This window comes from Rattus norvegicus, chromosome 2 (genome assembly GCF_021556685.1).
Source record: "Rattus norvegicus strain SHRSP/BbbUtx chromosome 2, alternate assembly SHRSP_T2T, whole genome shotgun sequence".
Classification (NCBI taxonomy): Eukaryota; Metazoa; Chordata; class Mammalia; order Rodentia; family Muridae; genus Rattus; species Rattus norvegicus.
Genome location: NC_141535.1, coordinates 28552442 through 28578861, shown reverse-complemented (window position 1 = coordinate 28578861; position 26420 = coordinate 28552442). Strand labels below are relative to the sequence as shown.

The 26420-nt window shown below is 47.2% G+C and overlaps 1 protein-coding gene and 1 long non-coding RNA gene across 2 annotated transcripts; one reads left to right on the top strand and one right to left on the bottom strand.

The window, feature by feature from the left end:
• The first annotated feature begins 6783 nt into the window (after window positions 1-6783).
• On the top strand, window positions 6784-23291 carry F2r (coagulation factor II (thrombin) receptor). Its single transcript, NM_012950.2, is given in 2 exon segments — window positions 6784-6936; window positions 20022-23291. Coding segments are annotated over 2 exon segments (1299 nt in total). The 5' UTR covers window positions 6784-6848; the 3' UTR covers window positions 21233-23291.
• On the bottom strand, window positions 22587-25973 carry LOC134485820 (uncharacterized). Its single transcript, XR_015670332.1, has 3 exons — window positions 25427-25973; window positions 24446-24715; window positions 22587-24183 (listed from the first exon to the last, which is right to left on the bottom strand). It is a non-coding gene; the product is annotated as an uncharacterized LOC134485820 (long non-coding RNA).
• Between the last annotated feature and the right edge of the window lie 447 nt (window positions 25974-26420).

The window sequence follows — 26420 nt, the reverse complement described above, 5'->3', positions numbered from 1 at the left end:
CCGGGCTCCTATGTGGGCACTGGGATTGGCACTACTATAATGCTTTTCACAAAGATGGTTCCTAGACTGTGACATGATCGTGGTTCCACTATTACAAAAGACATCTTTAGTCAAGGACGTTGAGAGTGCTGTATTCCTCTAACTTCTTCAGTGGCACTTTAGTTTTTACACTGTGCACTCCTAGCTGTTGGTATTCTAAGCTCCACCCCCACGGCTACCTGGCAACAGCCAGGTATGCTCCGCCCCACAATTGCCTGGCAACAACAAGCTATACCTGAGCATATGGGGGCTGCTTGCCCCCTCCCTCTCCCTCTTGCTTTCTCTTTGCTCTTTGTTCTCTTCCCTGCTCTTCCCCTTGTCCCTTCTCTCCCCATCTCTCCCCTCCCCCCCACATGCTCGTGGCCAGCCTCCATTACTTATCCCCCCTTCTACTCTTCTTCTCTCATTAAACCTTTCCACATGGAACCATGTTGGCTTGGTGTGCTCTGTCTGGAAAGCGAGCCAAGATTCCAACCCCAACACTAGCTGGCCTGGAACTAACTATGTAGACCAGGCTGGCCTAACTGCTGGAACTAAAGGTATGTGGACAACTGGCCCATTCCTGGCACTTTGAAAAGCAAAAACCATGGCAGCCCCAGTCACTCTCCATCGATCTACTCTTTGAGCCCCAGGGAGGGAAGACCTGTGCACATTATTCAGGAAGTTAGTGACCAACCTATGTTGTCATTGTGTGGTACAAACCATCAGGGCTTTAGTGTACAGGTCCCTGGGGTAACTTGTGGGTGTGTGTGTATGGACACTAATTAGAGATACTTTTCATGATGTGACATTTACGATTTTTGTGGTTAAGCGGGGGTCAGTGGTGTTCCTCAAACATCTAGAGGTAACCACAGAACCGTAACCGCTGAGAGGCCATTTCATGTGTATTAGATCTTACTGCCGGTTAGCTATTTGAAAGCACCATTGCCTCTGGTACTGAAGCCAGGACCTGGTAAGGGGTTAAAAGAGTCTTCAAGCTCTAGGTCAGCGGTTCTCACCCTTCCTAGTGCTCAGGCCCTTTCATACAGTTCCTCATGTTGTCGTAATATCCGAGCATAAAATCGTTTTCATTGCTACCTCATCGTTAATTTCCCTACTGTTATGAATCATGATGTAAATATTTCTGGAGCTAGAAGTTTGTCAAAGAGGTCATGGCACACAGGTTGAAAACAGCTGCTGCAGAAGCTGTGTTTCCCACTCCTCGGTTGAGTGCCTGGCGATGCCTTATCAATACTCTGAGCAGATAGGGCTCTGTGATGGGGTGAGGAGGACAGCATTCCTCCTTCCCATGCCCTCCTGAGTTCGGTACTGCTTTACATGGACAGTTGGATGGACAGAGAGTCTGTGATGACCTGATGTTAACGGAACATCCTTTCCACTTCCATATAAGACAGCTGCTATGGACTTAGTCAGCTGCCTTGTTTTCCTTAGAATGTAAACTCTCCAAGCTAAAACACACTAGAGCTGATCCCTTTATACAGGAACTGAAGTTTCTGTTTTAAGATGGGATCTCATGTAGCCCGACTGACGTCAAAGTCATCCTAACATCGATGTAGCTGAGGGTGAGCTTGAGCTCTTGGTGGTCCTGCCCTTGCCTCTCAAGTGCTGGGATTACAAGCGTGCACCACAGTGACCTGATGAACAAAAATTTTGTTTTCTTTTGAATAGATACTAAATTTGGCCTTGCTCAGGGACCCGGGCCATACCACTCTCCTGGGGGCGAATTACTGGAAATACTCGTCATTCCTTTGTGAGACACACTTTTTTCTAAACCTGAAATATGAATATAAGTTTGTAACAAAAAAGGCAAAAACAGGTCTCCTCCTGAATAGGTTGTAATTTATTTAAATCTACTGTTTGCTTGGAGAAGAGATGAGGAGGTCTTGGGCAAACAGGAAGTGGCTGCTCTTACTTCCTGTGCTTTCATGGGACAGGGGCTCTCATATTCCTACCACTAGCTGATAAAAGGAAATTACTAGGTGCATTCCTAGAATATTCTGTTATCTTTGGAGAGCTTTGAATAGAGGGAGGAAATGATACTCGAAACAGGTAGTGTTAGTGGCTGAAAGGAGCAGGGCCCCAAACATCCGGAGATTAGAGTTTACACCGCAGTGGTGCCGTGTTTGTCTTTAAACACTGGTCCATGCCATCCACAGGGGAGGGTTGCTAATGACTCACACTCTTTGGTGCCAGGTGAGTTAAAATAGGGACTGTAAAGGCCCAGAGTGCACAAGCAGTTCCAACGGAAACAGTGCTATAAAGCCGAGACTCTGTGAAGATTACTCATTACTTCTGATGAGGTTGTCCGCCCTCCCCAACGGGCATCTGCTAGAAAAGTGTCAGAAGGGTCGGGCACAAGTGGCAAGGAGCTAAAGAAGCAGAGGGACTTGACATCCTTTTCCAGGAGTTCTAAAGGCCATACAGTGAGGAGAGAGATGTGTTCAAGCTGCAGAGGGGGGGGGGGTGAGAAAGAGAGAGAGAGAGAGAGGGGGGGGGGTGAAATATGAAAATTCACTTTCCGATCAAGGTAGAGACAAAACTATAGATAAAAATATTTCGAGGAATAAAACTCAATTCACATATAGCGAAATACTAAGGTTGCAGGTGTGCACCACCATGCCTGACTTGGAACCACACTCAATTTTCCTGGTTCTCCCTAAAGCTATGGTTGACAAAATATGATCACTGCCACCCACAGCCCCCAAGTATCCACAACAGCAGCAGCAGAATCTCAGACCAACTGCATCAAAACCTCTGGAGACACAGCCCAGCACTGTGGCTTCAGTCTTCCAGCTGACCCTGCTCTGTGCCTGAATACCATGTCTTACTCTAAACTTTAGTGTGGGCACTTTCAGAGCTCACCACCACCCAGGGGCATTTTCAGTACAGTGGTCCAGGATGGGGTCCAGGGATCCATATTTAAAATTTACGGGCTGGAGAGATGGCTCAGCGGTTAAGAGCACTGACTGCTCTTCCAGAGGTCCTGAGTTCAAATCCCAGCAACCACATGGTGGCTCACAACCATCTGTAATGGGATCCAATGCCTTCTTCTGGTGTGTCTGAAGACAGCTACAGTGTATATAATAAATAAATAAATCTTTAAAAAAAATTTACAATTGCTTTCTGAAGGATTTTCAATTGTTTTTGTAAATGATGTAATTAATAATCCGTAATCTGGGGCTGGCGAGATGGCTCAGTGCTCAAGACCACTTGCTGCTCTTACGGAGGACCAGGGTTCAATTCCCAGCACCGACCCAGCTCACAAACCATCTGTGGACTCCAGTTCCAGAGGAGTTGATAGCCTCGTCTGGCCTCTGCAGGCACTGCTTGAACACGGTGTACAGACACACACGCAGGAAAAAACAGCCATACTCATAAAACTTTAAAAAAGAAATCTCTCAAGAATATTCAGGAAATGCCTCATTCTGTCCCTTCGCTTTGCTTGCTGTGCTGCTGCCATGTCCTGAAAGACACTTCAGGAAATATGCACAATGACTTCAATATTTCAAGGGCCCTCTCTCTCCAGGATACATTTTGTTCTAATGTAACAGCTCCCCAAAGTATCCTCTTAATACTTCTCACCATTTCTACCATTTGTGTGTGTGTGTGTGTGTGCTCATGCATGTTCACACACGTGTGTGTGCTCATGGATGTTCACATGCATGTGTGAGTGCATATGAAAGCCACTGAACAACCTCAAGTGTCATTCCTCAGGCACCACCCACCTCTTTTTGACATAGGATCACCTTCTAGCCTGGAGCTTGCTAGGCAGTTTGGTCAGGGAGTCCCGGGGATCTGCGTGCCTCTGCTTCTCTCCCCAGTGCTGGAATTACACATACACACCACTCTAATTGGCTTTCATATACATTGGTTCTGGGGATGATACTTGAGTACTCCTTCTCTCAAGCTATCTCTCCAGCTCTTCCAGCTTTTTTTAAGGGATGGATAGACCTACAAATATTTATTTGTGTCATTATTAAATAATGTACGGAACCCTAACACTAATCACAAAGACCGCAGACTCAAAGGCAGAAGGTAACTCCGTTCCCTTAAGTTTTGCTCTCTGCAGTTTCATTCATCAACTGCCAAATGTTAAATGGAAAATTCCAGAAATAAAAGTTTTAATGCCATCCTAGGGAGAATGCTAAAAACTTGCTTCAGGGGCTGGGTAGACAGCTCAGGGGTTAAGAGCACTGAGATCGCTGTTTGTAGAGGACCTTGTTCAGCTCCCAGCACCCACATAGTGGTTCACAACTATTTGAAAGTCCAGTTCCGGGGAATCCAATGTCCTCTTCTGAGTTCTGTGGAAACTAGGCATGCATGTGGTACAAACACTTAACGGAAGGCAAATCACATTAAAAAAAATCTTTTAAACTCTTTTCAAACTTACTCTAGTCCAGGGTTTTATGAGTGAATCATTCTATTCAGTGTATCCACACTATATACACTACACCCTTGTTATTAACCATCTCAGTATTACAGTGTCCCAGTATCTCAGCGCTTGTGACCAAGTAACTCTTATCTTATTCAACAGTGATCCGGAAGCACAAAAGAGTGATGCTCAGAGGGAATCATGACCCATGAAAGAAAAGATTAACTCTGATACTAGGGAGCAATGCAGCACAAGTTACTGCAGAAACCCACCTGCTTGCAGGGTTTAGCGCTTTCCAGCTTTCAGACTTCCATAGAGTCTAGAAACATCTCTGTGGATGAAAATAATTCTATACTTTGCATCTTTGAACTGTCAAAACCTTGTCACTTGCTTTATCATTTTTTTAAATTCCAGTGTCTTCTTTTTCCCCAAACCTTCTGTAAAAAGGTTTATTTATTTCATATATGAGTACACTGTCACCGTCTTCAGACACACCAGAAGAGGGCATCAGATCTCATTACAGATGGTTGTGAGCTACCATGTGGTTGCTGAGATTTGAACTCAAGACCTCTGGAAGAGCAGTCAGTGCTCTTAACCACTGAGCCATCTCTCCAGCCCTAGTTTCAATGTCTTTACAATCAGTGGGAGCATCTCTTAGAAGCAATGGTATTCCTTGGGTTAATTGCAGCAATTTTCTTTTTCTCACCTGTGGTCCATAAAAGCCATGAATCTAAAATCCCAACAGCATTTCAGAGAGGTGAGGAAAACGATACCATGTTATTAATGTGTGCAGAAATATGCTAATGGTCTCCACTTACCCTAAAACGTGCTTTCTGGAAAGATTCCAGTGGGAAAGATTTTAAATGGCATTGTTTACTGGGTGATTGCACAACTGACTGTGCAACTTATGAAGACCATGAGGCAGCTCTGAGGGTAAGGGGAGGAGATGGCCTCTAATCTTGTTTTCTCCATTGTGGAAATGTTGGAATTCTAGTTAGGGAAAGACAGTCTTTACGCAAAATTGCCCTTTTCAAAGCCTTTGCAGGGAGTGCAGAATACCACTGTACTGGCTAGTTTTATATCATCTTGACAGAAGCTAAAGTCGTCTGAGAGGAGAGAAACAGGACTGAGAAAATGCCTTCCTAAAATCTGGACTTGCACATGCCCGTAGGGAATTTTCTTAATTGGTGTTTGATGGGGAGGGCCCAGCCCATTGTGGGTGTGGCCATCGCTGGCCTAATGGTCCTGCGCTCTGTAAGAAAGCAAGGCGGTAAGCAGCACCCTTCCATGGCCTCGGCTTCAGCTCCTGCCTCCTGGGTCCTGCCACTCTTTGAGTTCCTGTTGTGACTTCCTTTATTGATGAGCACTTATATGGAAGTATAAGCCAAAACACCCCTTTCCTCTCCAACTTGCTTTTTTGGTTGTGGTGTTTCATTGCGGCAATAGAAACCCTAAGACAATCACAGCACTTCAGAGCGCTGAGCTGCGAATTGGCTCTTTCAGAAACTCTGGGTAGAGGACCAGGATTCTTTTTCGGGGTGTCTTCCTCACTGGACTCTTTCTAAGTAAAATAGGCTGGCGGTTCCTCCTCGCTAGGCCTCAACCGTGATACCCCTTTTGATATCTAACGCTGAAATGTAGCCAAGCGCAAACTGTAAAGTGCGAAGGACTCTTTAAAATTTCCCAGTGCTGCCCCTCCTCCTCCCACCCAGCATCCTACTGGCGGGAGGCACCTAGCATTACCCTGGACACTGGGGCCTGTGACTCTGGCTCAGGGGTTCGTTTCTGTAGGCAAGAGCTTGGAGAACCTGCGCCTGGGATACCTTGTCCATTTCCAGTCTTGTGGAAGATCAAGGCTAGACGTGATCCGTCTAAGCTCGCAAAATAAATTGAATTTCGAGAAATGTCAAGCACTGTCCACACATCCGGGGACACCCATGTCACTGCAGGGCCAATCTTTAAATGCATCTCCCATAAATTAAAAAAAAAATTAGAAGTCACTCGCCGACTTTAAGCTAAACTCCAAAAGTTGGCGAGCGCGCCTAGACGCTGGGAAGGAGGAGAGACTTGGAGCACCACCAGGGGATAGTCCCGGTCTAGCTCCACATCCCAGGAGAGTCATTGAAGCCGCCGCAGGAGCTCTCTGAGGACCCCAATGGGGCTGAGTCACTCCTAGGCTCGCGACTCAACCACAAGAGGCGAGACTGGGGGAGAGAGGGGAGGAGCGAGCATCTGCCCGAGCGAGGGGCTGCGGGCACGAGCGGAGGCTGCGGGAACGCGCACAGCCCGCGGGGCCCCGCCCCACGTCCCTGAACCGCCTCCAAATACTCACCCCGGGGCGGCGCAGTCGCCACTAGTCCCCTGCAGGCTCCGAACGAGCTGCTCCTAAGAAAGTAGGCGACCGCGGTCGCCGGGCCGCGCGGGCAGCCTCGGGACAATGGGGCCCCGGCGCTTGCTGCTCGTCGCGGTCGGCCTCAGCCTGTGCGGTCCTTTGCTGTCTTCCCGCGTTCCTATGAGACAGCCAGGTAAGAGCTGCGGGTGGGTGCGCACGGGGGTGGGGGGGGTGGATATCAAAAGATAGGTTGCGCCAGCTCCTCTATGGGGTGCTTCCGGCTGCAACCCTGCCTCAGTTTCCCCCAGGAGTCAAACAGCCATTTGGGACGAGATCTAGAAGCTCCCCTAGTCACATCCATGTGCCATATCTTCCCCACTCCCCGCACGGGCGATGCTCTTTTGGACTCGGTTTTGTAGGGTGCAGTCGGCGGGCCACCGGGTGTTGAATCCGGAGGAGGGACCCTAGGCTCAGCCGAACGGTCTCCGCAATCGCTTCTATTGTCATTGTGTGGCCTGTTTTGCAAGACCACCTTCAGAAAGAAAGGGTCTTGTGATTCTGTACTTTTGGTGTTCAGTGGAACCACTCTCCTGAAGTTTTTACTTTGATGGATCTCTCTCTCTCTCTCTCTCTCTCTCTCTCTCTCTCTCTCTCTCTCTTTCTTTTGATTTACAAGGAGGGACAAGCAATGTAAAAGAAAAATCCACAATCACACAATAAAGACTGGACAGTCCCCAGCTGGGCCTGGTACCCAGGAGGTGATGAAGGTTTCTGGTTGCAGGGAGTAAAGTGGGTCTTTGTTATCGGAAACTGTTTCTCCGGATGTAGAAAAGGGACCCCTCTTTAGAACCAAATAAATTAATTTGGTCAATTTATTTCGTCAAATATTTTCTCCTTTCTCCAAAGTAGAGGCGTTCGTTACCTGTAAAGTTCCTAACTAGAAAGTGAGGGAAATTGTTTTGAATTTCTTAGTAGGGATATTTTGTTAGAAACCTTTAGCCGTGCCTTTCACACTGAAGAAAATGTGGTGAGTTTTGTTTGGTTATCGCTGAAAGAATGTGTACTCTGGTCTCCCACACATCAGGATTAAGAGGTGACAAAGAGTAGGGTGTTTCCTGTTCTCTGTCTTTCCTCCGTGTGAGCTTGAGTGATGCTCATGGGAAAACTCAGAACCCCAGAGAGGGTCCCCAAGTGGAGCAGCAACTAACCAGCCTGCCTGCTTTTGGGTAGCTGTCCTTAATCATGGAGTGGGGGGGAAGGGAGATGGTGTCCTAAAGTGTATGTGGAGATGTGAGTTCACACAACTTTAGATTATACTTCCTCGGTTTAATTTTGGAACAGGCCTTTTAAAATATATGAGATCTGATCAGCACAAGAGCATAGGTGTGATGAGACATTTATCCCCTTTGCTGATTCAAAATTGAGGCCCAGAGAGATTGAGGGACCTGCCTGAGGGGAAGCGAGGGTATTAGAGGAGCGGACTCTCTACAGTTGTTGCAGGCAATAAGTGAACTCACAAACACAACCCAAAGTAAATCTGCTTCTCCTTCCCGCTGCATAAAAAAGAGAGAATGGCTGATGGTGACTGTGGCCAAGTGCCTTGGGATTTCAGAGGCTGCGGTCCTTATCTCCAGGCCAAGCCTGGTTCCTCAGCAAGAAGAGACAAGTCCCCGTACAAGACAGGCCCCGGCTTCGCTCTGCCTTCCTTTTATATATTCCTCACTTCGTCCAGCCTCAAGAATGGATGTCCTCTGACTTCTTCCCACATGTCACTCCAGGCCAGCTGACTTCTCTCAACTCCCAATGCCCTTTTAACCACGAACACCCCCCACTCCCCGCCACGGCCTCTCACCCCCGCAGTAGCTGCGCCTGCCTGGGTCTGTCTTGTGAACTTGCTCTTTTTAGAACCCAAGGACTTGCTTCTTTTCCAAAAATCTCCTTCCCATTCACCTTCCTCCCCTCTCCATGTCTCTTTTGTCCCTGTTGCCCTAGCAAACTGGAATTTAGCTGGGTTCTAAGCAAAAAGACCCCAAAATATGGAGTTCCCCAGAAACCTGCATTTCTGATGTTGCTACTCTCTTCATTTTGGGGCTTCCTAGTAACTCCTGTCTATCTGTCTGTCTGTCTCTCATTTCTAACATTCCTATCTCCCTCCTTGTATGATTCCTTTCAATTGAGATGAAATTCTCAGAACATCTAGTCATGCACTCTGAAGTCTGCTGCAGTTACCAGTTCCTCCACCGCATCCCAGAAGTTGCCACTTCACGACAAATCTCGTGAGCTCCAGGTCACCCTGACATCTGCCGTAACGACGACTAGTTTGCTCCTTGGCTCTGTGGGTTTACCTGTTCTCCAAATGTCATCATCCACATGTGGGCCTGTGTTTCTGGGGATGAGTCCATTCACTTGGGTTCCTGAGTCCCCAGGGTCCCCTTCCGCTGAGACCCCATTGGAGCACCGTCCTTATCAGGACAGTGTCCGGAACTGTGACTTGTGTGCGTGTTCAGCACGTTGCTAGTGTCAAACTCTGTGCTTTCCACAGCCAGACTTCTCCATAACCTGGTTTGTGGACTCTTTTATTCAGCCTTTCACTACCTCTTGCTAGAACTGACAGAGTAAATGGTATTCCCTATAAACCTGGGTTTTTTTCCGGGGTTCCCCGCCCCCCATGTCCTCCCTTGCTGTAGTTTTCTACCAAACCCACTAGAGTTACCAAGTTTATGGCTGGGGGAGGGGGGGATGTGCAAGCCTATGCCAATGAGTTCCAGTGATATTGGGGGAGCATGCCCCTGCCCACGTGCTTGTGCACACACACACGCGCACACACACACACACACACACACACAGTACTAAGATAACAGTCGTACATGGGTGTTGTGATGGGAACTCAGTCGTTTGTCCCATCCCCCCCTGTCCCCCCCCCATTCTTTGTAGCAAGTGTTCTTTCTAACTCACTGAGTCAGCTCTCCAGTTCCGTTTGTCTTTGGAAACAATATTTGCTGTGCAGTGCAGGCCAGCGTTAAACTCAAATCCTCCTGCCTCAGCCTCTCAAGTTCTAGATTACAAGAATGCACTACAGTGCTCCGAGTTTTGAAGTGAAGGGTTTTATCCCCGAATCCTTAAATCCTGCAAATCCCCTATAACCTTGTGTGTACGATTGGCTTTCGAAAGTAACTTTGCTGTCTTAATCTGGGAGCCGCACGTGGCAACGAGCAAATCTGCACAGCTGTGAATGTATATTTAAAGTTTGTGACAAGTTGCAGATTAGATTTTTAGAGTACTCCAGAAACATGGTTTCTGGTTTGGTTTGGTCTCTGTCTGTTTTGCCAGCCAGACATAAGTTAGAAATACATTTTACTTTGTGGCACAGTTGGAGTATACATAACCACATCCATGACAGCCATGTGACTCCAGCCTCGAGGCGTCTAGACACCTCAGGCTTCTGTGGGCAACCTCACGCATGTGCATAGACCACCCGTGGGACAGACAGACAGACAGACAGACAGACACACACACATGCTGCACATAATTACAAATAAAGCAAAAATATTTTAAAAACTTGTGGCAACCCTATCATTGGATTTCACATTGATTGCTCAATCTCTACTGGAGTTTAAACCTAGCATAACCTCGGACAGTGATCTGTGTCCCCTAAGGAGCAAAGTCAAGGCCTCCCCCAGAAGAGCTGTGCTCTCTCAGAAGTATCCTTTATGAAGTGTCTCGTTTAGGATTCACCATTTCAGTTCAGGCTCACTCACTGCAGAAAGACGGGGCAGAGGGACAGCTGAAGTCTGGGAGGGACCGTGAACCCTGGATACACTGATTGGTACTTGGTCTTTTATCTCTTGCTATTGATTAGAGCACGGACAGTGGCTTTCCTGGGACAGGAGTCTTAGGGATGGTGATTCAGGGCAGAGAGCAGACCACAGGGATGAGCATGGTCAGGGAATCCCAGTGGCTCTCCGGGAGGCCCTCGAGCATCCTGACTACCCCACATCTGTCTCCTGCCTCCAGGCAAGAGCCCTACAGACTTGTGTTCACTTCGGCTGTGCCTTGGGAACACTACAATAACTTCCTGTGACTGGCCTGCCTGCAGTGCCTCCTGGCTGTCTTAAAGCCCCAGGCTATACCAGAGGGGCAGCTCCAAGGCATTCTGCCATGAACTTTGCCTTACTGCTTTGTTCTCCTGCTGTTCTTAGTTAGGCCCCATCCAGAACATCACATTAAAGATTTCACTGGAGGGTGCAGGGAGGATGTCGTTGAGTAAGTACCAGGACTTGGTGTGCATGCAGGAGGCTCTGAGTTCGAATCACAAGCACCCAGCATTGAATGACAGAAATAGGCAGATCTTGGAAGCTCTCTGGCCAGTCAGCCTGCCTAGACAAAATGGAGGGCTTCCAGTTCACTGAGAGCCTGACTCTGAGCAGCAAAGCTGAGAGCGGTAGACAAAAGACTTGGCTGCCTCAAAAAGCTAACTGCACACACATACACACACACACACACACACACACACACACACACAGAGTCATGTGCATGCACGCACACACTTAGACACTCAGAAGGTTTTTCACTGTTTATCTCTGTGTTTGTCTACTTCCTGTGCATGTCTAGAAGGGCTGAGGTGCAGACAGGGGTTGGTATATAACCAAAGCCAGAAAACTTCAGAATTTCCAAGCAACAGAAGATTTGACCCCAAAATAAAAAAGTAGAAACAAAAAAGAAAATAGAGGGCAGATGGTTCACTGTGGTCAAAGGGTATTAAGCTTTCACACCTATCTAGATTCAAATTCTGGCTCTTCGACTTATCAGCTGTGTGATCTTGAATTAGTTACATATCCTGTCTGTACCTCTAAATATGTCATTATAAACCAAAGTTATAAGTAAAAGCAAGGGACATGTCTGGTGTTTAGTGGGTGTTTAACACATGTGAAGGTTTCCTGAGCTTTTTTCCTACATATTCTCTAAAACCTTTAAAATGTTAATATTATCCAGCCATGGTGATACACATCTTTAATCCCACTACTCTGGAGGCAGAGGCAGGCAGATCTCTCTGAGTTCAAAGACAGTCTGGTGTACATGGCAAGTTCAAGGCTATCCAAGGACACATAGTGAGAGGTCTCTAAATAAATTGGATGTCCATACTACATGATTTCTCTAAACATAAAGCCATATTCATGAGAACATTCAAGAGCTTCCCCTCCTTCTGCACTAAGACAAAAGCAAAAAACAAACAAACCACCTCCTCCCCCAAAACAACAATAAACTTACATTTGGGGCTAGAAAGATGGCTCAGCAGCTAAGAGCATGTGCTGCTCTTCCAGAGGACCCAAGCTTGAGTCCCAGTTCCCACGTCAGGTGGCTCACTGCAGGTGCCCTTCTAGGGCAGCTGCTCAACACTCACACACTGAGAGCACACATACTGCACATATGCACACAAAAAGACATGCGCACGCATGCACGCACACACATAATTACAAGTAAATGTCTAATGACAAGTAGGGATCATGAATTGCTTGTTTGGCTTTGCGCCCATCTCTCCACGACCCATCCATCATCTGACCTCTTTTAGCAAGACCCTCAGTGTCCTCCTCCAGAGAAGCAAATCCCAGACATCATCTCATTAAATTCTTGAATACAGGATGTGAGGGTGATCTGGCCAAGGAGGATCCATTAGCCTGACTATCCCCAGGGTTGATCTGGCAGACAGGTGCCCCCCTCCTCCCTCTCTGTGCTCCATTCATCTCAATGCTGTTTCCCTGCACGACCTTACTGGAAGAAAGGGGGCTGGTATTTTGAGTATCAGCACTCCCTGCTGAGCCTCCAAACACATTCCCAAGATCTGTCTTTAAATATACTATTTTATTAAATAAAAATATAAATTATAAGCCAAGAGGTGGTGGCACATGCCTTTAATCCCAACACTTGAGAGGCAGGGGAGGGTGGATCTCTGAGTTGGAGGTCTACAGAGTGAGTTCTAGGACAGCCAAAGCTACACACAGAAACCGTGCCTCAAAAAACTAACTACCCATACATACATACATACATACATACATACATACATACATGAATTAAATACATAGCTTTTTCTAAAGGTGGGAACTCTTTTTCATAAACACAATATCATCAGAAGAAATTAGTGTACAGTTTCTCGATGCCATCCACTATACAAAGTGTCCAGGTTTCCTGATTGTGTCATAAATACCCATGAGCATCATGTACAACCAGGATGAAGGAACTCCACTGCTACGCTTGATCTCTGTGCGGGCCATCCAGTCTTCTGTCACCTCTTACCCTTCAGTGCTGGGGATGAGCCCAGGAACATCACGGCCCCACCCCTTTTACTTGCTATTTCTCTATCTCGAAGGCTTCCTTACATCTGCACCTGCTTGGCTGCTTGGCTGCAGCTTGATAAGACTCCTCACGCACAGGCTCCCTGGACCACCTCCATCATCATTTATTCTATGAACAAAGCGCTCGCTCTTCTTTGACCAGTGGGAGCCCACAGGGTATTGACCTGTATTGACCTGATGCTAACAAAACTCGGAGGTACCCAAGGTTGTGCTGCTGTACATCTCCTACTCCAGATGCAAAAGGAGGCCCGGGCGTGGGGTGGAGGGAGATGCTGGCTCCTGCCTTGGGAAAGTGGTGTCTGTTTGAGTTGGAGGGACTGGAACATTCTAGAAAGACTGCAGTGTTTCACTTGTCTGCCTGGCCTCTGCCTTGCTTCTCCGGTGTCCTCCTCCCCATCGTGGGGCTTTTGAAGTGCAGGCCACGACTGACCTGCTCACTGTGGGAATGTGAACAGGATCCTGAGACTTCAAGTTAGCTAATTCCCCAGAAGTGTGAGCGCTGGAGCAGAGCACTGAGTCACAGTCCAGACCCTGGCATGGTGTGACTCTCAGGTGCCGCGAAAGGGTATCTTATGAACCCCTCTGCTTCCAGCCAGATCTCAGCAAAGTCAAAAGAGCCATCCCCTGACACTAACTTCAGGTCTCCGGGATGGTCTGAGTTTAAGCTAGTTAGCAATATGCTATCTTCAATATCTAAACTGGAGCCCGGCATGCTGGCAAATGCCTGTAATCCCAGCACTCAAGAATCGAAGACCGGATGATTGGGGGTTCAAGGCCAACCTCAAGAGCATAGTGTTCTGCCTAGGCTGCAAGAGTTAGTATTGCAAAACCACTTGGGGACTTTGGAGAGACCTTCCTTAAGTAAAACCTAGCAAGAAATCTAAGAATCTAGTTGGGATCTCCCTGCACTGCTTTCTCCATAAGACCAGAATTTAACTTTGCCTTGCTGTGACTATTGGTCAACAAGCAAGGTGACCCTGAAGAGCCAGCTCTTGGCCAGCTGACAAACACTTTCCCCTTGACCTCTGAGTCATGCTCAGACCGTATGAAAATCAAGAAGAGCAGGCTCGACTTCTAGCATGAGGGTCTTGAGTGTGTTTGAAGTGTCTAGCCATCTTGCCTGGTCTGAGTATTTCTGTGACGTTAGTATACACTTCTTAAGAATACTTTTTTTTCTTTTAATTTCATTTAAAAAAACTGAGCATATCAAATGTAAAGTAGGAAGAAAGGGTACCCGCCTTAGGCAATGATATTAGTTGAGGGATTATGCATTCTTCCCCATTCCAAACTGCAAATACCACGTGCTCCCTGAGGTATAATGTTCCTAGGGTAAATACCGGGTTGCTGACAAAGGACTTGCTGAGAAGGGCGTGTCAGAAAACAGTATCGGCAGAGCCACTGAAGCCCAGGCAGGGACTGTTGCTTTCAGACCACCACATAACCACATTCCTGCCGCTCGGCTAGATAAGTAACTTCAAGTCGTGTCCCTGTTCCAAGTGTCATGTAGGTTCTTATGTCTGTGTTGGGGCATGTTGGTAAGCACTTAACTCTCCTCTGTGCATCACCAGAAACCCTCCATCTGTCCACGCTCACTAGTGGGGATAATTCTGGGTTTAGTTGTCTGAAGTTCTAAGCCATCTTCCATAATGGCTGTGCTTCCGGCTCCAGCTGGTGTCCAAGGTCCTGGTTTCTCCAGGATCTTTCCAGCACTTGTTAATCTTTCACTCTTCATGGTAGTCATCCTAATGAAGTAAAGTCATTGCTCATGGTGGTTTTAAACAGCAATTCCATGACGATTAGTAATGCTGAACATTTTATTTCATACCATTCAGGCACTCTTTGTATTACCATTGGAAACATCTGTTTAGTTTCTGTCCCCCCCCCCCTTTTTTTTAAACAACTTGTTTTCTCAATAGTGAGTACTGAGTTCCTTAGATGTTTGGACAGGAATCCCTTATCAGGTAGGACGTGTGATCTGTAGTATTGTCTCCCATCTATCTGTAAGGTATCTCTCATTGATGATGGCCCCTTTTGCTGTATGGAGCTTTTGTTTTGATTCCATTACATCTCTCTGCTTTGGTTGCCGGTGTCTTGGGGTCAGACCTACAGAGCTTTCTCTTCTGGGTTCCCTGTGTAGTTTTGGGTATAATAAGTCTTTTAGTCCAGTTGGAGTTAGCTTTCCTAGATGATGTGAGGTAAGTGGAAGGAGAAAACCCAGAGATTTCATTTTGTTTTTAGTTTACGTGTATGGGTATTTTGCTTGCACGTGTGTCTGTGCACCGTGTGTGCAGTGCCTATGGAGGCCAGAAGAGGACCTGGGGTCACCTGGAACTGGAGCTAAAGATGATTGGGAGCCACCTCACAGGTGCTTAGGCTTGAACTCCGATCCTCTGGAAGAGCAGCCTTTTAATGACTGGTTTGTCACTCCAGCCCTAGAGCTTATTTTTGTCTAAAAGATCAGAGCAGAGCTAATAAAACTCAGTTCTTTTAGTTCATCACATTGCGAGCCCTTATTGGTATTTTTGAAACAAAGTCTCACTTTGTAGCGCAGGATGACTGACTCGCCAGGGCAGCCCAGGTTGGCCTCAGTTTTTCAGTTCTCCCGGTTCAGTCTCCCACCTGCTGACATCACATGTACCCGCTACTGTGCCCAGCTGCCCAATTATTGTTTGGTAATTATTTATTATCGGTGCAGGGGATTAAACCCTGGGCCTTCTACATGCTAGGCAAATGTTCTGTCACTGAGCTAGAATCCCAGCACCTTAATTCTTGTTATACTGAATCATTTGAGATTATAGTCTAGACATTGGGCTATGAAGACTCTGGATTCTGGCACATTCCTTCACAGAGAATTGATCACTGTCGTTTTGCATTAGCAGTCAGTTAATTTGGTGGCTGTCTTGAGCAGAAGCTTGAGTATCACCTCAGGGTGTGGTTGTTGTCCTGGTCATTGTTGTTTTGGTTTTCAGGCTGTGTAGCCCTGAAATAGCTCTGTTGACCAGGCTGGCCTTGAACTCAGAGATCTGCTCTCCTCTGCTTTTGAGTGCTGGGATTAAAGGCCTCTCTGTTTTAAAGACAGGGTCCACTGTATAATCCAGGCTGGCCTTGGACTCTCCATCCTTCTGCTGTCAGCCTTCAGAGCACTGGGATTGCCGGTGAACACTACTCCCACATGCTTGGGGGTTTTGGGGGTGCTGGGGTGCTGCTGCTGCTAGTGAGGGTGACTTGGGGGTTTTGTTTGTGTTCATCTTTAGCAGAGATTGTGTGTAATACACATGACTCAGTGTTGCCCAAACCCTCCCTCTAGCAGAGGCCGGTATGGCGGCATATGCCTTCAGTCCCCAGCCCTTGGAAGGTAGATTTCTATGACTTTAGGCCCAGCCTAGTCTGCACAGTAAGTTCCAAGGCAGCCAAGGTTACAAAATATAACCCTGTCTTAAAAAAAGAAAAAAAGAAAAAAGGAAAAAAAAAAAAGGAAAAAAAAAGCCTAGAGCAGATTTTGAGATTCCTTTCCTGAGACTTTTTTTCCTCCTTCCTGAAATTCTTTCCCAGTGACTGTGGAACTTATGACCAACCAGCTATGTATTGTGACCTCCTCCTTTGTACTAATTTGATTGGGTTTAGGGAATGCAGTAAACTTTGGAGACTGAGAATAGCCAGAGTGCCAGAGAAAACATGCTTAGACCTTTTGCTGTTATTGGGGAGAGAGGGTGAATTTGAGTTAGAACTCAGAAAAGCAGGCAGGTTCAGTGATGCGGGTGATGCTGCCTGCTGGCTGGCGCTCTAAACACCTGCGTCTCTCCGTAGCGGAAGTTCAGTGAATGTTGGTGCCCTGTAGTGGAGCTCTCCCCGGTAAGTGGTAGAAGCTCTCAGTGACTGCATCCCTGCACAGCAGGAACTCCGTCAATGGCTGCACCAGGTTGGGCTTCTAGGAAGGGTAAGAACCTCATCACACAGAGATATAATTATTCTGCCCATCTCCTTGGCCATGCCTTGCAGCTTTCCTGGGAAGTGGTACCCTGGCCTTCCTGGTCACTGATAGGGCCAGATGGATTAACTCTTCATGGGGAGACAATAGTAGGTGATCTCATTTTAGAAGCAGATCACAGTGTCATCTCCACTCAAGGCCTGAGGCAGAACTCAAATTCCATACCACCCGAATGCCCTTTCCCTTAGTGGACTTTAAGAAAGCCCTGACACCTGCACCTTTTTATTGGGTGTTATAAGTCTTGGGTTGGGGGCAGGGGAGGGGGGCAATTGGTGTGTTTCCCTCTCTAGTGTTAGCCAGGAAAAAGGAGATGGGGTCCAAAATAGATTATAAGAGAGGGGTCCATTATAAGTGGCTTCCTAGGTGACTAATTCCTATTATTCCCCATTCAAGATTGAAGATCATTTAGGAGATGGGCTGGGGTTAGGACTTACAAGGTCGTAGGATCTCCATTCGTAATGACCTTCAGACCTTGGAAGAGGATAAGGGACCTGACCTATTAGACCGAGGCAGGATCTGAGTATAGATCAGCTGTAAAGAGAAGAAATCAAGACAGCACCGAGTGCACAAGACCCAGAGACTACCAGATCACTACCAACATTGTATAATGGGTAAAACCCACTGCCACTGTGTGAACTCAGAGGTCACCCCCAAAGCTCTTCACCAGAGGCAGTGGGCGATGCTTTGCTATGGAGGCTCAGTCACAACTTCTCGTCAGCTTCCAGGCATCTGGGAAAGAGGGAAGGGGACGAGAGTCCAGAGCAGGGGCAGGCGCCCCAAACACTTCAGGCATTTGCGGCCTGCAGCAAAGACAAAGGATGTGGTGTCTTGTCCCTGAAACTGCCTTTCGGTTTCCTACCCACTGCCCACCTTAGCTCTGAGAACAGAGCAGCAAAGTGTGTTCCCTACGGTCTGTGTAACATCTCCCCAAGTGCTGTGAGCCCTGAGGGACCAAGGCTCTTTCCCCTCACACCACACTGTCTGTCCTCGGGCAGATTCTCCAGTGGACACCAGTCATGTGTCTTCTCATTTCATTCAATTCAGACACCATCTACATTTGAGAGCTCAGCCCACAAGACTGTCTGTCTCCAGAAAAAGATACCTAAGCCTCGACCTCCAGACTCAGACAGGCTATGTACTAAGGGTTCCCCTGACTTCTACTCAGATTCTAGTCTGCTAGAGCAGCTAGCTCAAGGAACCCAGAGAAGCACCTATGCTTCCCATCCATCAGAAATGGTATTACGGAAGATGCTAATGAATGAATGGCCAGGTGGGAAAGCTGCCCTGCCCTCCTGCCAGTCATGCCTCAGGCTTTCATGTGATCAGCCCTGATTCTGAAGCTATCTAGAGGCCTTGAACCACCAGTCAGCTCATTGGCATACAAAAGATGCTCTTATCCTAGAGATTCCAAGAATCTTATCTATGTGCCGGGAACTGCACAGAGGTCAGGAACGTATTCCTGGGTATCATAGACACTGGCTTTGGATCTCTCTCAAATTAAAAATCATCGGGAAGGGAAAAAAAAGTCTGTCATCCTATCCTCTAAGACCTACCCTTCCTACCTGTGCCTTATACTGTCCTGTGACCCTGAGTACCTTCAGCCATTGGTGGGGAGTAACACGGAAACACAGCAGAGCCTAAAGTTCTATTTTAAGAGGATTGTCTCGGGGATGCTACACAGCTGAACTCATCATTCATTGCATTACAGATTTGAGAGCCTCTCTGAAAGTTTCCACACCAAAAAAAAAAAAAAAAAAATCTGGAAACCCACTGCACTTGTCCAGTTTCCAAGGTTTAACTCTGGCAACATCTCTGAGAGAGAGGCATAGCCAGCCTTTGCCACAAGCACCCCCAGTATCAGGGACTTTGCGTTCCCCCTGTGGTTCCTATTTGCACACCTCAGCTTCCCAGCATGCAACAAATGTAGGATTTTTAGCGAAGCTGTTTGTTCCCCAAAGCCTGCTGTCTGACTGGTGCCATTAATTTTTCTCTGACTGACATTTCAAGTGGATAGTTTTGATGGAAGGAGGTGTAGATAATGACATCTGGTTGATACTCCAGAGAGCCTGGTTGACCAGGCATGCACCTGGAGGCATATAGCATTCTAGAATAAGGTCATGGCCAAGCACATGTGCTCCTAGACTGACTTGCTAGGCAAAGAGGCAAGATGCTGGCCGAGGGGGATCGGTGCCTCCTGGCCTTGTGAAGATGTAACTTGAGGGCCTCTGCACCTAGATAGCTAAGCCATCATGACATCCTACTTTGTAAGCAAACTGAAGATTTGGGGAGCTCTGGGTCCTACTCTGAATGGCCCCCTATTCTGTGGCCTGTAGAATTAACTCTCTGCTTTCTATTTTGTGGATTTTTTTCCTTCGGGAGAGGTGGGTTTCTCAGGATGGCTCAAGCTAGCTGGGGAAGGAAAGAGAAGTCGTAGAAGCTGGAGACGACCTGTGCAGACAGATGGTGGGGTACAATGGTGGGGGGGAGAATGCATGGTTTGAGGGCTGGCAAGGTGGCTCAGCAGAAAAAGACACTTGTCAAGAAGCCTGCCAGCCAGAGTTCAATCCCCTGGGTCCACATGACAGAAGGAGAGGACCAGCTCCCCTCCATCCTGTGCTATGCCTGCTCTCTCCTACCACACAAAATAAAATAAATAAAATGTGAAGCAAAGCGTCTTCGATCTTTCATGGTGAGTGAGGTTTGCAAGATCTCTGGAGTGACCTTTCGCTCCCATTCGTTCTCTGGAGCAGCAGAGAACAAAATGTTGTGCAATATTCCAACCTAGGTGCGTAGTCTCTAACAAGTCCGTAGTCCATCTGTGCAAGATCTAAACCTAGCCATCTGCTCCCCGGGAAAATTACAGAAAACAGACATAGCGCACCTCTGCTTGTCCGGGGTTGCCCGTTTATGTCACTCACGCTCTCGATTTTCTTCCTTCAGAATCTGAGAGGATGTATGCTACGCCGTATGCTACGCCAAACCCCCGCTCATTTTTTCTCAGGAATCCCAGTGAAGATACATTTGAACAGTTCCCCCTAGGGGATGAGGAGGAGAAAAATGAAAGCATACCGCTCGAGGGCAGGGCAGTCTACTTAAATAAAAGCCGTTTTCCTCCCATGCCGCCTCCTCCCTTCATCTCCGAGGACGCCTCCGGATATCTGACCAGCCCCTGGCTGACGCTCTTCATACCCTCCGTGTACACGTTTGTGTTCATAGTCAGCCTTCCCCTGAACATCCTGGCCATCGCTGTGTTTGTCTTTCGGATGAAGGTCAAGAAGCCGGCCGTGGTGTACATGCTGCACCTGGCCATGGCCGATGTCCTCTTCGTGTCCGTGCTCCCCTTCAAGATCAGCTACTACTTCTCCGGCACCGATTGGCAGTTCGGGTCCGGAATGTGTCGCTTCGCCACCGCAGCGTTTTATTGTAACATGTACGCCTCCATCATGCTCATGACAGTCATAAGCATTGACCGGTTCCTGGCAGTGGTGTACCCCATCCAGTCCCTGTCCTGGCGCACTCTGGGCCGAGCCAACTTCACCTGCGTGGTCATCTGGGTGATGGCCATCATGGGGGTGGTGCCCCTCCTCCTCAAAGAGCAGACCACCCAGGTTCCGGGGCTCAACATCACCACCTGCCACGACGTCCTCAACGAGACCCTGCTGCATGGCTTTTACTCGTACTATTTCTCCGCCTTCTCCGCCATCTTCTTTCTTGTGCCGTTGATCATTTCCACAGTCTGCTACACGTCCATCATCCGATGCCTCAGCTCCTCCGCGGTGGCGAACCGGAGCAAGAAGTCGCGGGCTTTGTTCCTGTCCGCCGCCGTGTTCTGCATCTTCATCGTCTGCTTTGGGCCCACCAACGTCCTCCTGATTGTGCACTACCTGCTCCTCTCCGACAGTCCTGGCACAGAGACGGCCTATTTTGCTTACCTCCTCTGCGTCTGCGTGAGCAGCGTGAGCTGCTGCATCGACCCCTTGATTTACTACTATGCCTCCTCCGAGTGCCAGAAGCACCTTTACAGCATTTTGTGCTGCAGAGAAAGCTCTGATTCCAACAGTTGCAACAGCACCGGCCAGCTGATGCCCAGTAAGATGGATACCTGCTCTAGCCACCTGAATAATAGCATATACAAAAAGCTACTAGCTTAGGGAAAGGGTGGCTGGAAGGTTCCATGAAGAAAAGGTTGGAAAGTGAACAGCTGGGGAACCCCCATCAGTCCCTGGCAAGAACTGTATTGACTTCAACGCCTTAAGAAAACCGCCAACGTCTGATTTGCATGCATACTTCTTACAAGTGCTATCAAGTGTATAGATTGGATAATCACCAGCAAGGTGATGGGAACGGAGTCAAGGTTTCCAGTGTTGCTTAGTGCTGGGATAGTAGTTGAGCGTCACCTCTTCTATATCTAGGTGACTTTAACATACAGGTGGTGTGCACACACACAGTGGCAGTGCAGGGTGGATTCTGCGCTTTGACGCTTTCTTGTTTATTCCCTGGCAGTTGCTATAGAAATAATCTGATTCTCTGACTTAATAAAGTCTGGGTTGGTGGATGCTAGCCCTGGGCAGCTGAAGACCCCAGTGATAGGGAAGAAGCCCATAGTTTAGACTTAAGACAGCTTTTGCCTATGTGTCTATATTTATATATTTTCAAATTATTTGATAGTAATGTTTAGTGATGGAAGGATGAGACAGTATTACCTGTGTAGGGGAAGGTCTTGAACAACCACAGTTTAAGAATTATCAAAGCAGTTGAAAAGCCCCGTTTTGATACGCAATTTACTTACAAAATACGTGGACCAAGACTGAGCATAAGACTCGCCAGGAATGTAAGAAACCTTTCAAAGCAGCCAAGCCTGATAACTAGACACAGCCATCTGCATGGAGGCCTCTGAGCATGAGGTATATCATACCCCTTCAGCTATGCCTCCCAGAGAGCAGAGATGAGGACCACCAGGCCCACTCCACCCTGCTAGGGGTCTCATTTGCTGTGAACTGATTATGTCAATTAGAAATTGGCAAGGGAGGGGATGCCATCTTGGGAGGCAATAACACCTGCACATCTGACAATCGGAGAAAGGTGTGTTTACATCCAGCAGCTGTCCCGCAAGGCTGGCCCTTGCACAGACAGACACACCCATGTGCCCTGGTCACACTGTTGGATAGTGGGCCGTAGACTGACTGACTGTCGGAGAATAGCTGAGTCCTGCCCTTACTCAGGCAGCGCAGAGAGCTGGCACGCGGTCAGCTGTGACGTATGCGCTGCAAACCATCGCACATAGAAGTTGTCATTAGCTGGATGTCACCAAGCATATGTCACACAAGCACGGCCTATCAGCTAAACCGCTTTGGATATCTGAGTCTCTGCTTCCGGTAACTATAGATTGGGATAAAGACACAATACAAGATGTATATTTTTAATACATAAGCCCTTCAGTCTACAATAATTAGATGCTATTTATTTACAAATGTTTTGTTAAAAATTACTCAGATCAGCCTGGCATTTTGTCGCATGCCTTTAAGCCCAGTAGGTGGGAGGCAGAGGCAGTCAGATGGTAAACAACTTTTTTTTTTTTGTTCTTTTTTTCAGAGCTGGGGACCGAACCCAGGACCTTGTGCTTGCTCGGCAAGTGCTCTACCACTGAGCTAAATCCCCAACCCCGGTAAACAACTTTTTTAAGAAGCAAGCAAACACACTGAAGTCCAGTTTTAAGAAATATATAGGTCAGTTTGGTTAAAAATAATAATAATGAAAGGAAATTTCATTGATTGAAATTGATTGCAATGTAGGAAAATTAGCCTGTATTTCTCTCAAGAGTTACTGAAGTTGTTTTTAAAGTCTTTTAATGCCACAGTGACTAACAAGCATATAAAAATCTTCATGCCTTTGACAAATTAATTTAGAAGTTAATTTAAAACATATCCTTTTCCTGGTTAAAAAAATATGTTGGCATTTTAAGCAGATAAGACTAGAAAGTATTTAAGAAAACAAAGTATTTCCCAATACTGTAGAATAGCTTCCATGAAACTCCCCTAGTTGTCTGGTTAACTCTGTTCCTGTGTTGATTTATCTAAATCATTGACTCCCTGTCCTGTGCTCTGTGACTTAACGTAACTGTTACCACTGCACTTGTGAACTTTCGTGTCATTGTTTTGTGTTCACCCTCTTTTTTTAAAAAATATATTAATAAACTAAAAACCTGCTTGGTCTCTGGAAGAGATTATTGCTGTGGGCCCCCGTGGGACAGCACACCACTCTGTAGTGAATAGGTGCTTCTAGCCCTGTGGCTAAAGGATCAGCAGAGGGTGAGGAAGCTGCCCAGAGGTTAGGGATGGGATCCCAGCCAGAGACAGGGCAAGGATAGTGCTGTACTAATCCCTGCTACACCACCCTCCCACCCCTTGCTGGTGCTTCCCGTGTGTGTGTGTGTGTGTGTGTGTGTGTGTGTGTGTGTGTGTGTGTGTGTGTCTGTGAGTATATGGTTAAATCTGTGTTTCCATACCTGTATGTAGGGCACCTTGATCATCTTTACCCCACCCCTCCCTTACCCCAATTCCCTCCCTCACCTTCCGACCACACCACGGACACTTCCCCTCTTACTGTCCTCTTCCCCTAAATTCCACATATGAGAAAACTGCTCCTGAGCTCAGTCACAAATGCTGAGAGCACCGGGGTGAGTGACAATCCCTCTAGATCAGCTTCCATAGGCATGGAGAAGGGATCTTGGACAGTAAGTGGAGAAGCCACTACAGCATGGTGTTTGTAAAGGCATTCATAGAATGATTAGCTTCCCATTTTTTTAATCCCTGCTTTGGAAAATTGTTGATTACAACTTGAAAACAAACGGGTTTCCTGATTTAAAAATCTTTGTGAATTACATCTATAGTTCTGTTTTAGTAACATACAAACCTGTCTGAGGTGGGCACGGAGCATTTGTGGGGCCTGTCCACCCAGCATTCAGGGTGAGGCAGGGGGATGGTGCATTCCCAGCAAGCCTGGTTGAGGGTGGCAGAAAACCTCTTGAGTGACCATCCTGTGCCTTGTAGCATTCACTCCCTGGGGGGGGGGGAGGAGGTGAAGTCACAATGGTGATCAACCCCTGAGAATTGAAAAATAAATTAAAAAAAAAAAGGTTTTAGTAAAGTGTTTCTAGACTCTTGGTCAGTTTTTTAAAAATCAGTTCATCTAAATAAGCATTCTTTTATCACAAAGAGCTGTCAACATGAATTTCCTGAGGCCATACATACATCTCAGCTGTGACCCGCCCCCAGCATTAGAACCCTTCCTCTAGTCAGAAAGCAACCTTAAACTCTCCTATTATAACTTTTCAAAATACATTTGAGCTCAAATAACTCACTTACTTGAATTTTATCAACAAAAGCTGTTGTGCTTTCAGCCACCAAGTCAAAAGCAACATTTTTTTGAGGAAAGGAGACGTCCCTTTGGCTGTTGAATATGCAGCTGGAAATGTTTAGGTTGTATTTCATGGGAGGAACTTGGGGAAGCAGGATGTCCTCGAGGAAGCCCTGAGTTTCAGAAGCCAGTGGAAAGCATTAAACATGCTCTGTGAGCCAGCTTTTCCCATCCTGAGGCTCAGGCTTTCCGCACACAGCTTATCTTCAGAAAGGGCCCTGTGAAAATGAAGGGGCACATTATACAAATAACTTAAATAAGGAGGAAGGACTGTCTGCAACAGTGGTCGCTGGTGCTTTGTGTTAAACCTTTCAGAGTTGTTAGACCAACTGTGCTCGAGGGAAGTTGTCCTCAGGAGAAGAAGGTTCGAGCTTTCTAGAGGAAAAGCAGTTAAGTGAGTCACTGTGTGAGACAGGAGAGGCATTCCAGTGCAAGCCACCCTCAGATACACCTGTGATCTCAAAACTAACTGGAAACACTAGGAAGCTGTCTGTTGGACCTTTCCTGAGAGTGAAGGTCAAAGCAGACCTTTCCGGCTGAGTTTTTCAGAGGCCATTTGTCACGTGATAGTACAGCTTGCTGACCTCCAAGGTAGACAGCAAATGTCACCCACTGAGCCAACCTTTAAAGAAATTGTAAAAAAGATGCAAACATGGGACAGGGACAGGAGAGAGGTCTCAGAGGTTAAGAGCACTCACTGCTCTTATAGAGGACCTAGGCTTATTCCTGGCGTCCACATACTGGCTTACAACTACCTACAGTTTTTATTCCAGGGGGTCCAATCCCCTCTTCTGATGATCTGACAGCATCAGGCATGCACACAGTACACATATCTACATGCAGGTAAAACGTACTGCATGTGTACGGTATACTGTTCTTCATGCAGAAAAAATAAACCACACATGTACTGTATGCTGTAGTTCTCTTACCCAAAGAAGTCCAAGAGAATTGTTCTTAAATCCCAACTTCAAGGAGACAGAAAAAACGGCATGGCAGCTCCCACATGTAAATAACAGTGCACCAAAGGATGAGGCAGGAGGGTCACCAAGATTTCAGACTTTGTGCAAAGTTCTAGCCTGTTTTCAAAACAGAGGTGGGAGGGGGGAGGGAGGAGGAGGGGAAGGAGAGGAAGGAAAATAGAAGAGGGAGGGAGAAAATAAAAGGAGGAGGGGCAGAGAGAGAGGGGAGAGAGAGAGAGAGAGAGAGAGAGAGAGAGAGAGAGAGAGAGAGAAAGAGAAAGAAGAGAAGAGAGAAGGGGGAAGGCAGAGAAGGGATGAGAATCAGGTGTCAGGGAAGGTGAGGTGAAATGGGAAGAAGAAAGATGGCGAAGACCAGAATGGGAGACTAGAAAAGAACAGGAGGGAGAGGAGGAAAGACGCACGTGGAAGAAGACAATTCTATGTAAAGCAAACAGGAGTAAACAGTTTATCTCACTTCCGCTGGCCACCCACAGCAGAGGGATCTTCACCTTGAAGCAACAGAAGCCACAGCGGAAGTGGAGTCCGATCTGTGGGTACCGCGTGGCCCACAGGTCAGGAGGTTGTGTATAAAGTCTGCTTTTCAGCCGGCTGCTGCCAACCAGGAAGTGATGAACTTTTGCTGAGCATCACCTCTAGCTGCCAGGACAAGAGGCAATTTAAAACAGCAGCATTCTCCCCTGAAAACACACTGATATATGGAAAAGCAGTGGGGTCCTGCACACCTCTAACCCCAGCACTTGGACAGTTGAGGCAGAATTGCAGGTTCAAGGCCAGCCTGGGTTACACAGCAAGACTTGGTCTCAAAGCTACAAAACCAAGGAGTTAAAAGCCAGTGTTTGCATCTTGTTGTCCCGGGAACGGACTAGGCTCTGTGGAAAACCAGATGTCAGATTCAGCAGCATCTGGGATTTCAGATCAGACAGCATTTGTGGAACATTTTTTT